This window comes from Plasmodium berghei (assembly GCF_900002375.2).
Source record: "Plasmodium berghei ANKA genome assembly, chromosome: 11".
In the NCBI taxonomy this organism is placed as follows: Eukaryota; Apicomplexa; class Aconoidasida; order Haemosporida; family Plasmodiidae; genus Plasmodium; species Plasmodium berghei.
In genome coordinates this window covers 614560-627717 of record NC_036169.2, presented here as the reverse complement: position 1 = coordinate 627717, position 13158 = coordinate 614560, and the positions used below count along the sequence as shown (strand labels likewise).

The 13158-nt window shown below is 22.2% G+C and overlaps 4 protein-coding genes across 4 annotated transcripts; 2 read left to right on the top strand and 2 right to left on the bottom strand.

Annotated features, from left to right (window-relative positions):
• Window positions 1-904: 904 nt before the first annotated feature.
• Window positions 905-2089, top strand: PBANKA_1116500 (mitochondrial import receptor subunit TOM40, putative; the record flags this gene model as incomplete). The annotated part of the gene is made up of 1 exon (XM_034565701.1): window positions 905-2089. The coding sequence occupies one exon, from the start codon at window positions 905-907 to the stop codon at window positions 2087-2089; it is 1185 nt and encodes a 394-aa protein (XP_034422372.1).
• Window positions 2090-3128: 1039 nt separating this feature from the next.
• Window positions 3129-6971, bottom strand: PBANKA_1116400 (conserved Plasmodium protein, unknown function; the record flags this gene model as incomplete). Its single annotated transcript, XM_034565700.1, has 1 exon — window positions 3129-6971. The coding sequence occupies one exon, from the start codon at window positions 6969-6971 to the stop codon at window positions 3129-3131; it is 3843 nt and encodes a 1280-aa protein (XP_034422371.1).
• Window positions 6972-8190: 1219 nt separating this feature from the next.
• Window positions 8191-9753, bottom strand: PBANKA_1116300 (malate:quinone oxidoreductase, putative; the record flags this gene model as incomplete). Its single annotated transcript, XM_034565699.1, has 1 exon — window positions 8191-9753. The coding sequence occupies one exon, from the start codon at window positions 9751-9753 to the stop codon at window positions 8191-8193; it is 1563 nt and encodes a 520-aa protein (XP_034422370.1).
• Window positions 9754-11279: 1526 nt separating this feature from the next.
• Window positions 11280-12608, top strand: PBANKA_1116200 (ras GTPAse, putative; the record flags this gene model as incomplete). The annotated part of the gene is made up of 1 exon (XM_034565698.1): window positions 11280-12608. The coding sequence occupies one exon, from the start codon at window positions 11280-11282 to the stop codon at window positions 12606-12608; it is 1329 nt and encodes a 442-aa protein (XP_034422369.1).
• Window positions 12609-13158: the final 550 nt, after the last annotated feature.

Sequence of the window (13158 nt, the reverse complement as noted above, 5' to 3'; positions counted from 1 at the left end):
ATTAGTCATTATATTTTATGTTCATAAAAAAAAAATAATATGTGCATGTCGTACATTGATATAATAAAAAATAAAATAAAATAAAATAAAATAAAATTAATAACACAATAAAATATATAAAACATATTATTATTGAAATAATTAAGCCTTTTATACTTTATGCTCTTATATATATGGTATATATAGATTTATGTGAAAAAAAATATAAAATAAATATATATGAATATAAAACTTATAACGTATAAACATAATAGCTTTACAATTTTGCACAGAAAATGATGAGATTAAAATAAATATAAAATAAAAATATATTATTAAAGTGAAATTCTGCATATATTTATGGAGTATCCTCGATTTTTACAAGATTATAAATAATTTATTTTTAAGTATATATTTTTATACGTATAAATATTGTTTAAATTAATTATATATAAATGTATTTTTTTGGGGGATAATACTACTTTGTGTAGTTTTATAGTCTACAACCTTTTGAACATATGTATGTACACAGTTTTGTATTGTTTTAAGTATCCACTTTTTTATTTTTTGCATAAATGCTATAATAAAGGCTTATGAAAAAAAAAAAAAAAATCAAAAGCTAGAGCAATTAAATAATAGTTATAGACTTTCATAACTTCAAAACGGATAAGAAGTTGTATATATATTTTTTGAATTAATTTAATTTTATGATTTATCTTTATGCCTAAGCGTATGAATGTGCTTCGAATCAAATGCAAATAAATGATCTTATACATTAAAAAAAAACAACGGAATCATAAAACTGTAATAGATTAATCCAGTTTAAAAGTATAATTAGAGTAAAATAAAAGAGATAAAATAAAAATATAAAAAAAACACATCCTTTACGCGCACACATATACACATACATGTTTATGCACATATTATGGAGATAACAAATGCTTTAAAAAAGTTGTTTCGACAAAATTTTGCATATATAGAACGTAACTCGATTTTTGACACACAACAAAAGAAAGATGAGGAACTAAATAGAAAGAAAAGAAAATTATTGAATAATAAATTATTAACATTATGTGAAGAAATAAATGAAATGGAAAATTTACAAAAACCCAAATATGGTGATATTGAAAATATTAATGATATAGAAAAAAATAAACAAAATGAAGGGGATGATAAAAATTCAAAAGATGCAAATTTGGCGCCATTTACAAACACATTTGATGCCCCTAATGCTTTATTATTTGAAAACTTAAATAAAGAATATAAATATATAACTACTCAAGATAATTTTGATGGATTTAGATTTGAAGTTGATAAAAATGTTAACAAATATCTCCAATCAACCCATACTTTATTTTTAGGTACATCCTTAAGAGACGTTGGATATTTATATCAATTTGGAGCAAATTTTGCAAATAGTGATAATACTTTGTTAATGATTAGTAGAATTAACTTGGATGGCAGTGTTAATGGAAGGTTTTGTAAAAAAATAAATCATTTTGTTGATTGTAAATTTAATTTTAATACATATAATAAAAGCGATCCGAGAAATATGTATGAAATGTCTTTAGAAGTAAATAATCCACAAAACACTTACAATTTTAAAACAATTTGGCAAGGGGCGTGGATATTTAATGCTTCATATACACAATTATTAACAAAAAAATTACAAGCAGGTGTAGATTTGACATATATAGGATCTAATTGTGCATCTATTGGATCTTTTGGTTTACGATATAATCATAAAAATCATGTATTAACTATGCAATGTGTTAGGCAGCCAAATTTTAAATCACCAGAATTTATGTTAAACCAGGCCCACTCTTATAAAATGCAATATGCCCGAAAAATATCAGATCGTTTATCAGTGGGAACAGAACTTGAAGTTACTCCAGAAACAAAAGAATCAGCAATGAGATTAGGTTGGGATTACTCATTTAGACATGCAAAAGTACAAGGGTCAATTGACAGTAGTGGAAAAATTGCTGTTTTTACACAAGATTATTCTGGATTTGGAGTTAGTGGATACATTGATTATTTAAATAATGAATATAAATTTGGATTTATGATGCACATTGCTCCATCACAAGAACAGCCACAACCACAATAAATGATTAATTTTTATGGCTTAAAAGTGTATCATTATTTTTGAAAAAAAATTTACAAAAATCGCTAGCTGTAGGAAAAAATATAAAAATAATTATTTGTAGAAAAAAAATATTGAATTAGCTAGCTGTAGGAAAAAAAAAACAAAATTATGAACGGATAAATTTTCAAAATTATATATACAATATTTTTTAAGATTTAATTTGGATTTATAATGGGAATACACATATACTTGTGTCCCATATTTATTATACATATGCTGTGTTTGCATTTTTGTCAGAATTTATGAGAAAATCGTATATTTGTAACTTTTAAATTGCATAGACTGTGCATATATACACTTTCTTTCCTAAATAAATGTATTGGGCATGCTTTTTTATTTCTGTAATTAATTCATTATGCGACTTTAATATTTTTCTTTTTATTTATGCGAATTTTCTTCGTGGTATTTATTGCATTTTGAACATATTTCAATATCCGCATGCTCCAAACATATTTTATATGCCCTACCTATTTTATTGTTTATCATTATTTTTATTACGATGTTTATCAAAATTTTTATAGCAATTTTAGTTGCAATTTTTTTATTATATTCTTGCTTTCCCTTTTGACGCTCTAACATAGTCATTTAGGAAAGCGAATAAAAAATATATATAAATTAAAAAATTTTTAACTTCTTTAAATTTTAAGAAAATGCATTTTTATTTAATCAATGGATGGCTTGATAAGAAAGTTTATGCTATGATAAAATACGAATAAAAATAGTAAAAATAATAATAAAATAAAAATTAGGAAACTATTTTGCACCTTAAGAATGGTGCAAGACATATGGGTATGTTTGTCTACTCAAAAAAGTGATGAATTTTTTTTTTTTTTACAATATGGCAGATTATCGTTCTATTCATGTACATACGTCTTTTTCTGTACATGATGAGCTACATAAAAAAAATAAATTGAAATAATAAATGGGATATATATATATATATTATGCCTATAATTAATGCTTCTATATTTTAATACTATAGTTTTCCCCATTTACTTTTTCAATCATCAATGTGAAGTGTCGTAAAACAAGTGCCACCAGATTCCAAATTGGATACGACCCTATTCATTATTTTCGTCATATCAGTATTAAAATTATCATTATATAATATATTTACAGATTGAATGATCGGAATTAAAGATGATAAAATAAGATTATGAAATTTGTTAGAATAATCACAGTTAGCTAAAACAATGTCATAGAAAATTTTCTGAACAATTTGGTGTAATTCTTTATCGCGTAATATAGCAAGTATATGTTTTATGCATTTTAAAAGTTTTAAACATCTAATTAAGAAAATATTTCTTTTTTTTTGATTCATTATATTTTTACGTGATTCTAAATATGTTTTTATGTAGATACAAACCCTTTCTCTAATTTTTAAAAATAACAAATCATTGTCTTCATTATATGTTATATATTCTTTTATTATGGCAACTAAATTAATACTTTGATTCAGTGAAAATGGATTCCATACAGTATCTATTAGTTCATATATTTTATTGTTAAATATATTTTTATATAAAATTTTTAATATTTCTTTTTCATTTGATATATCATAAATAAGCATTAACTCATCCATGAATTTATACCATTCAAATGATTTTATAAATGGGCTAGTATTGAAACATTTTTTATTAAGTTTGTATTTTTTTTTTTCAAAATTAGGATTTTTTCGAAACTTCTTAAATGTTGGATTTATTTTATTCATGTTTTCAAAGTTAGTGCTATTATTTTCGCTTTCTCTTTTTCTCATATTATTATTTACATTTTCTTCATCTGTGAAACTTGAACTGCTTACAGAAATTTCGCTTCCAGATTCTGGTGAATCTGTGAATTGGTTATCATCATTATCACTATTTATAAATAAATTATTATAATTAAAATGGGGAAATATATGTTCATTGATATCTTTTTTATTTTCTTTGTTATCATTTGGAATTTCCCCTATTTGTTCATGAATATTATGATTGGAAATATTTTGATCGATTATCAATATATCTCTTTTTATTTGTCTGTCATACATATCGAATTTAATATTTTTTTTTTTTTTTTTTAATGAAAATTGTAAAATTGGATCCCAATAAAGCAATTCTAATTTTACAAAAAAAAAAAATATTTCTTGAAAGCATTCCAAGCAATTATTATTTTTAAAAAAATCACTATTATAATATTTAAATAAGTAAAAATATTTTATCACACTTTTAAAATTTAAAAAATATAAATTCACATTTTCAAATATGTTTTCAATAAGAAAAAGGAATTTATTTTTTATATCTTTCATTTTTATAGTTTGAAAATATTTTGTCTTTTCACTTTTATATGTTCTCTTAAAATTATATTGTTTATCGTTCAATTCTTTAATTACCTTATTATCATCTTTACTCATATTTGATGAATCAGTAGAATAATTACTTGAAAATCCATCAAACATATAATGGTATGAAGTTTTATTAAAATAATGATAATTATAAATATTTTTAACAAAATTGTTGTAAAATAAAATAAGAGTATTTATGTTGTTTTTGTTTTGAATAAAATTATCTTCTTTTATAAGATAATTTAACTGAATTGATTTATATTTTTTTTTTTTTATTTTGTAAAATTTCGAATTAAATATATAATCATCAATAAATTTAAGCTTATGATGTTCATAATATTCTTTATAGATATATAGCTTCATGTTAAAATAAATTGTTGAAAAACTACTTTCCATTTTGTATAATAATTTTAATGCGTTATCAATACATTTTGATTTTTCTAAAATAAGGTTCCTTAAAATTGCTATAAATCTATTAATATATATACATGTAATAATTTTTTCTTTTTTTTTTTTACACATTTTTTTTAATTTTTTATATTCTATATTATTATGTTTTTCTAAACGTTTTTTATTTTCATAATTTTTAATTTCAGTTTTATAATTCTCATAATATTTTTTTATGTCATTATTCATCTTAACAATTTCTAAGTTACATACACCATATTGTTCAAAGTTTCTTTTAATATTTTCAAACATCTTTTCATTTTCATTATTATAAGAAGTATTATCTTCAATGTCTTCTTTAATTTTTAAACCTTTTTCACTAAATTTATTTATTGTATGTTTATTTTCTATGATAACAGATGTTCCTTCTTTCTTATTCTCATATGTATTATATTTTTCATCCACATTTATATTATTTAAATCGTTTGTTTTCTCTTTTTTTATTGGAATATTTCCAGTTAATTTGTCTCTCATATATATATCTTCGTTTATATTATCATCATAATTTGAGCTAGCTAAAAATTCCATTTTTTTTTTTTCATTAGATAGTTCTTTAAAAATATTCCTGTTAATAATTTTTTTTATTTTATGATTTTCATTTTCTTCATTTTCATCACTTATATTTCCATAGTTTCCATACGATTTGTATAACTTGGAAATGTCATCATTTCCTTTGCTTTCTGATTCTAAATCATTACTTGAAAACTCTTTTCTTAACTCTGACTCTTGGTCGTGTTTGCTTTTTATTATGACTTTTTCATATAAATTTCCTATTTCTTCATTTTTATTTTTTTTTATTAAAAGTTTGTATTTTAGCTCATTTAATGTTTCGTAGTTATATGTATCGTCAACTTCAAAATCGTCTTCATTTTCGAAATTATTATTTATTTCATTTGAATATATATATTTTTTGGAAGTATATTTGTCTATATAAGAATAATCATAAGGATATAATTTTTTACAATCATCATTCCAATCTTCTTCATATTCAAACAAATACTTTTCTGAAATTTCTTTTTTCTTTCGAATAATATTTTTTTTTAATTTTATTTCTTTGATTAATTTATTTTCTTCATCATTTTCATCATCATCAATTTCGTCTTCAAAATTAATTATAACATGATCATCATATAATTGTTCATTTTCCTGAACAAGCAAGCTATTACCAGTTGCTATTTCAGGTTTGTAAATATTATTCACTTGTAATATGTTTTGAAAATTTTTATCAGATTTTATACCGTTATAACTATATGGATTATCCCCATCCATTTCATTAATATCACCTCCTGTTCCTCTCATAGAAAATACATCATTTCGATGCCCTTCACTTCCATCGCTATCTTTGGTGTACATATAATACCTATTTGTATTGTATTTTTTATAATACTGTTCATTATTTTGTTCATTTTTATTTCTAGAATAATGCTTATTATAAATAAGTTTTTCATGGTTATCCAATTCAATTGTTATAATATTTTTTTCATCATTTTTCGCGTTTTCTTTCATGTTATTGATTTTTTCTATGTTTTCTTTTTTTTCATATATATTATTATTATTGACACCAGCAAATTTTTTCTTCACATTTTTTTTCTTTTTTTTTATCATTATATAATTTTCACTACCGCTATCACTATCACTATCACTGTATATATTAAAACTTGTATTTAATCTATTTACTCTATCAGTTTCTTCTTTTTTTTTCTTTTCTATAAAACTCAGTTTTTTTTTCATTTTTTCATTTTTTTCTGATTTTAAATCGTTTTGCTGATTCTCCATATTATCTTCAGCATTATATGCATCATTAATATTTTTATTGTTCGTCATAAATACTGTTGTTATGTTTTTTTTTATTTCGTTATTTGTTTTGTTTAAATTATTTCCATCGTGTATTTTTATACCTTCTTCATGAATGCATGCATTACTATTGATTTTATTTCCTTTTTCATCTTGTTCTACTGTATTATTTTCTTCATTCACGGGCCCTTTAAATAATTTGAGTTCTTCACCACCATATCCTGAATCATCAAACAAGCTTTTCTTTATATTTTTTTTAACAACCTTCCTTTTTGAAAACATATTAAGACTTGTTTATTATTATATGCTCCCCTTCGAATACAAGCATATACACAATCAATTATGCATATGTTTATATTCATGTATTAATATTTAACAATATTTTCTTAGGAAAATGTATTACTCATAAATAAAGATTTATGCATTCTTCCTATACATATATATATATTTTTGCATTTTCAATATTCTTTGTGAAAATTATCAAAAATAACTTATTTCCCTTCTCTATACAAACTATGATAAGCTCTATTTCAGCATGGCGTTTTTAACAAATTTAATGTGGCGTTATAAATAGATAGAGGTAAATATATGTAATGGCATAGGAAACAAATTATAAAAAACTGCAAAGTGGTAATTTTAGTTTTTGTAAAAAATCTTATTACATATCATTGTTATTTGGTCATTCCTTTGGATTAAGCAACTATAACTCCTTTAATATGACATAAAGATTTCCATTTATGAGTTTATTTTTGGGAATAAACCAAACGATTATAAATATTGCTCACTTCACAACGCCTTTACATAATTTATAAATTAAAAAAAAAAAAAAATGTATTTCCACAACTAGCCAAAAATATATATTGCATATAATTTAATAGGATTTTTTTTTTTTTTTTAAATATTATATGAACGTTCAGAATAAATTTAGTTTTTTCCCCTTTTTTTGTGCATATATAATTATTACAAATTTTTCATTCCATTTTGATGTATTTTTTTATGCATATTTTTAAGTATTCGAAAAAAAAATAATGGCATTTATAAAAATATAATTTTCACCAATTGGTAGGATAATAACATAATTTATAAAGAGCATACACGTTTAACATTTTCATGTTATTTCAAAGTGTATCATGTATTGAAAAAAGCATTTTCTTTTTTTGTGTATTATGCAAAATGATGTGTTTAAAAAGTTCAGTATCTAATGAATATTCTACATATTGCATGCATAGTACATAAAAAAGGAGTATGAAAAAATACATATATATATATGAATATGAAAAAGGTTTATATTTCTTTTATGATTTTTATAATATGTTAATTTTTATTCTAATGAATAGTATCCCTTCAAATAGCTAAAAAAACGTAAAAAATAACGAAATAATAATATAATGACAAATAGGGTAGAAATCAATAAAGTTCTCTTTTTATATTTCTGTTTACTATAAAAAATTGATAATACAACTCTTTTTTTTCTGCAAAATTTTGAAATGTCATAACTTGGTTACAAATAATTGACTGGATAATCCCCTTGATAGAGGTATTTGTTGACATCCTGTTTGTTAACAGTTTCATTAAGTCTTTCACAAATTGTGTTCATATCAAATTCTCCATTTCCCAAACATGTAGTAGCACCAGGAGATGGAGTAACATTAAAAAGAATGTTTTTACCAGAATCTATTTTGCCTTCTCCTAAAATAAGTTTTTTTGATTTTTTGTTTATGAGTTGTGGTCTAACTCCTCCAAATCCAACACAATAAGATAACTGATTTACAGTGAGGGATGGAATAATTTTTTGAACATCCTTTAAAAAAAGATATTTATTTAGAATAGGTATTTCAAATAAGAAATTTCTAGAAATATATTTTAACATTGTTATATCTTTAAATAAATTAAAGTAGACATGAAATAAATTCATATCTGGATTCCATACTTTTAAAAAATCAAATAAAGTTTTCATATTATCTCGTTCAAGCAAAGGCAAAGGTAAAGCGGTTGGACCAAAGCGGGTTTTATCTGTTTCTATAATATCTGGGTCGCCATGTACAGCTGCAAATGGCAATGCTGGATTTTGTATAGTATAAACTTTTCCATTTAATATTTTATTAGTAAAATAAAAACTACCTGCCACAGGTAAACAACTATATTCTAATCCATAGTTCATTTTTTGTGCTATTAATAATGAATGACCACATGCAGATACAACTACAAATCTTGATTTCAAAATTCCTTTATTTGTATGGATTTTAAATAATGAATCATTGACTTCTTCTATATTTATAACTTCAGTAGAAACCTTGATAGAAATTTTTTTATTTTTATTATTTAAATTTTGTGAAGATTCAATAAAACTTTGTGATAATTTTTGATAATCACATGTAGTTAATTCAGGTGGCATATAAAGAGATGATATCATTTCGTCTCTTAATTGATTTTCATTTTTTAATGCTACATTTGGCTCTACTTTATATATATCATTTTTATTATATAATTTCATAGTTTTAAATAATTGTTTAAATGTTGGATATCTTTCTTCTAAAAATTGGCATTCTTTTTCCCCAACTCCTAAAACCATTTTTTGTGTTACATTTGATATATCTTCTCTTTTTTCGCTTGGTAAATTTGATAAGTAATTTCTTAACATATCAGCATATCTTTTGATAAATTTTGCTTTTTCAAAACTATAATTTGTTTCTATATCTCCACAATGGATAGTTTGGCTATTATTTTTTCCATGGGAAGCTACTTGAGCAAATCCACCTCTTCTTTCTATTATTGCTAATTTTTTCAAACTTGAAAATTTAGATAATAAAAATAGTAAAGCAGTACCTGTAACACCACCACCAATAATAACTGTATCATATACATCATTTCCTAACTCATTTTGTTTATTTAAATTTATGGATACATTTTCATTATTGTGTAATTTTGTGCTAAATTTTTTGTTTTCCCCAATTGAGTTTATATTGTATATATCATTAGTAGACCAACCATACAACTTACACGATATATCATTCGCATTGTTTTTACTATTTATCCTTCGAACTATATTCTTAATATTCAGCATTTTTTAATAAGCTGATATATTCATGTATTTTTTTTGAAATATAAAATTTTCACTATAAAAAAATATTATTTATGTGTTTTTGTGTGTATATATTCGGAAAATACATCCATATATTGGTATACTCACGAATTTGTATATTTAAAGGAAATTATAATGCATAACTTTACTATTACATTTTATGGACATATTATATATGTATGCCAGTATCAAATTTATTTAAAAGTAAACCAAAAGGTAAATTTGTTTGGTTTTGTTTTATTATATTTTACAATTTTGTTTTATTCTTTTTCCTTTATATAAAAGAATTAAACAATGACGAAGAAAAAAAATACACTAATAAATATAGATTTTTAATAACCCATATTTAAAAAAAACGAATATATATATATATAAAGCGTATTATTCACATAAATATATCTCCTTATGTTGATGTATTTTTTATATATTTCATTCCGTATAACTTAAAACCAACTATAAGGAAACTATTTTTTTTATTATAAGAAAAAAAATAAAATAATTCCTTTATATCGAAAAAAAAGCGATATGCATATATTATATATATATAATAATAATATTAACTCTGCAAATTATTATATTTTTTAATATATATATATATTTTCCGAAATTTTTTTTTTTAATATTAATCTTTACACTTTGTTATTATAACACAGAACAGTTTACCAAATTGCTAAAACTTAGAATAAATATTGTGCCATATTTTTCACTCTAATTTTTTAATTTTTTTTACGGCATTTTTTTTTGCTAACCTTCTTGATTTCTACATGGGAAAATAGAACAATTTTAGAGGAAATTTGAATTATATTTTTAATCATTTCCTTAAATATTAATATATATTAACAGTTTTTTTAGTGAAGAATAACCATAAGACATTTTTTGCTTTTATATATCTTCGTTTTTATACTTCAGTTTAGGATTTTCATTTTTTGTAAGTTTTGTCAATTCCATAAAAAATATTCAATTATTTTGACATATAAAATATATATGCGTATTTATTTTTATTATATATATTTTTACATTAATTTTGTGCAAATCATAAATGCGAACATAGTAAAATATAAATTTTAAGCATTCTATTTTTTATAAATAAACAAAATAAAGCAAAAATTATTGAGATATAATAAAAGAAGGGAACTATAGCTATCCTTTATATAATGATATTTATGTACATACGAATTTTAATGGAAATAAAAACTTTTATTAAGTTTATTAATGTAAATATATTCATTTCATAATTTAATAAAATGGATCGAGGAATATATATTGAATAAAAGAACACAAAAATAACACTGAGAAGGTCCAAAAGAATATACTTGTATAGTATTATATATATACACACACATTATGAATAAACATAAAAAAAAATTATTAACATGTCAGGCTAATATAACTTGAATATATGACTGAGCTTATTATATTGGTGTAATTTGGGGGGTTATTATATATACTTATGATACATATGTGTGTATATATAGAATATATTATTGTTTATATAAAATATTTTCTAAATGAGGAGCTTAAGAATTTTGGTTTTAGGAGATCTTGGGGTTGGAAAAAGTTCATTTCTTAGATTAATTAGCGAAAGATTTGATGAAATATATCCAATTAATTATTTTGATTATTTTATGTATTTAGATGAAAAAGAAAAAAAGGAACAATTAATATCTGCTAAAGATTTAGCACAAAATAATTCAAAAAAACAAAATGTAGAAACTATTGTTGAATCTATGTTTTTTCAAGCTAAACAAAACTTTTTAGAGTTTATTGAAAATAAAATGAATGCAAAAAATTTTTTTGTTGAAAAAAGACATAAATATACATATGGATTTGAAATATACCCATTTTTATGGAATAAAAATAATTCTTATAATAATAATATATTTGAAAAAAATATACCCTTAAATATAATTAAAAACGAAAGCGGAAACTGTCATGATGTATATCTAAATAATGTAAAATCAGATAATAAATACATTAACAGTATAAATGAAAGTAATTATTATACTAATTGTAATGGTAGCATAAAAACTGATCATGATATAAACAAACAAAATGATAAATTTTTATATGTTGAATTTTTTGAAATTGGAGGTGTTCAAACATATTCATATATTAGAAATATTTTTTATGAAAAGTATGATGGGATTTTATTATTTTATGATTCATCAAATAATAAATCTTATCATAATCTTGTTATGTGGTTATATGAATTATATGTAAATACTAAACCCCCTTCTCAAATATTCTGTACTGTTAATAAAAAACAAAACGGAATTTGGAACATTTTTCAAAAAAATAAAATGAGCACAAAAATATCTACGTCTGGGCATTCAAATTCATTAACACGAAAAGATATAAAACATAATTATTGTCAATCTGATTTTTATAATGACGATCAAGCTTTTAATTATTATAATAAAGAAGAGGAATGTGATAATAAGTTTGATTTTTCTGATAAAAATATAGATATTGAAAAAGGGTTTGAACAAAATAATGAAGATATTTTAAATGGTGAAATTCCATTAGCTTGTGTTGCTACAAAAATTGATAAAAAAAATTCTAAGCAAAAACCTACTTATGTGAAAACTCCAAAAACTTCATATCTTTATAGTATTTTTTTCCCAGATCATTTATCAGACACTTCAGGTTATGAAAATAGAAATGATTTAAAAATAAAAAAAGATGTTTTAAAAAAGTTAGAGCACAATATTAGTCAAGCATTAGAAATTAAGGCAAGTTCAATTGACTGTATCATTGATATCAAAAATTTTTTAACATTTTTAAAACTGGTTTACGCTAAAAAATACGGACTAACAAAATCCCAATTTAATTTATAAAATTTTAATTGCCCACACATATGTGTGCGTATTTTACTATTCATTCTATGTATTGTTTTTTATTACCCATATTAATTACTTTTACTTTATAAATGCGAATGATTTAATTTATTTATGTATTCATATATTTATTTTATTATATATTTATTTATATATTTATTTTTTGTTTTAGTGCCAATTTCACTATTACCAATGTGGCAAATATATGTGAAAGTGAATATCGATATGCTCAAGTATCCATTATATATATTATATATGCAATACGTTTTTTTTATAAACCGTGTGTATATACATAAAAGAGGGGGGCCCACAATGAAGCATGTACCATTTTTTTGTTAATTTTTTACTATTATATTTTCTTTTTTTTATATCATTTGATTGGTTCGGTTTTTTCTTTTTTGGAATAAAATTTACTAATTCAAAAATGTATTACTATTATTGGCACTAAATTGGTTAAAATGATTGTAAGTATTATGCATAAATAATATTAACAGCAATAATTAATTTCAAAAATGCGCTAGCCACTTATTCTACTTTATGGATATGTTCA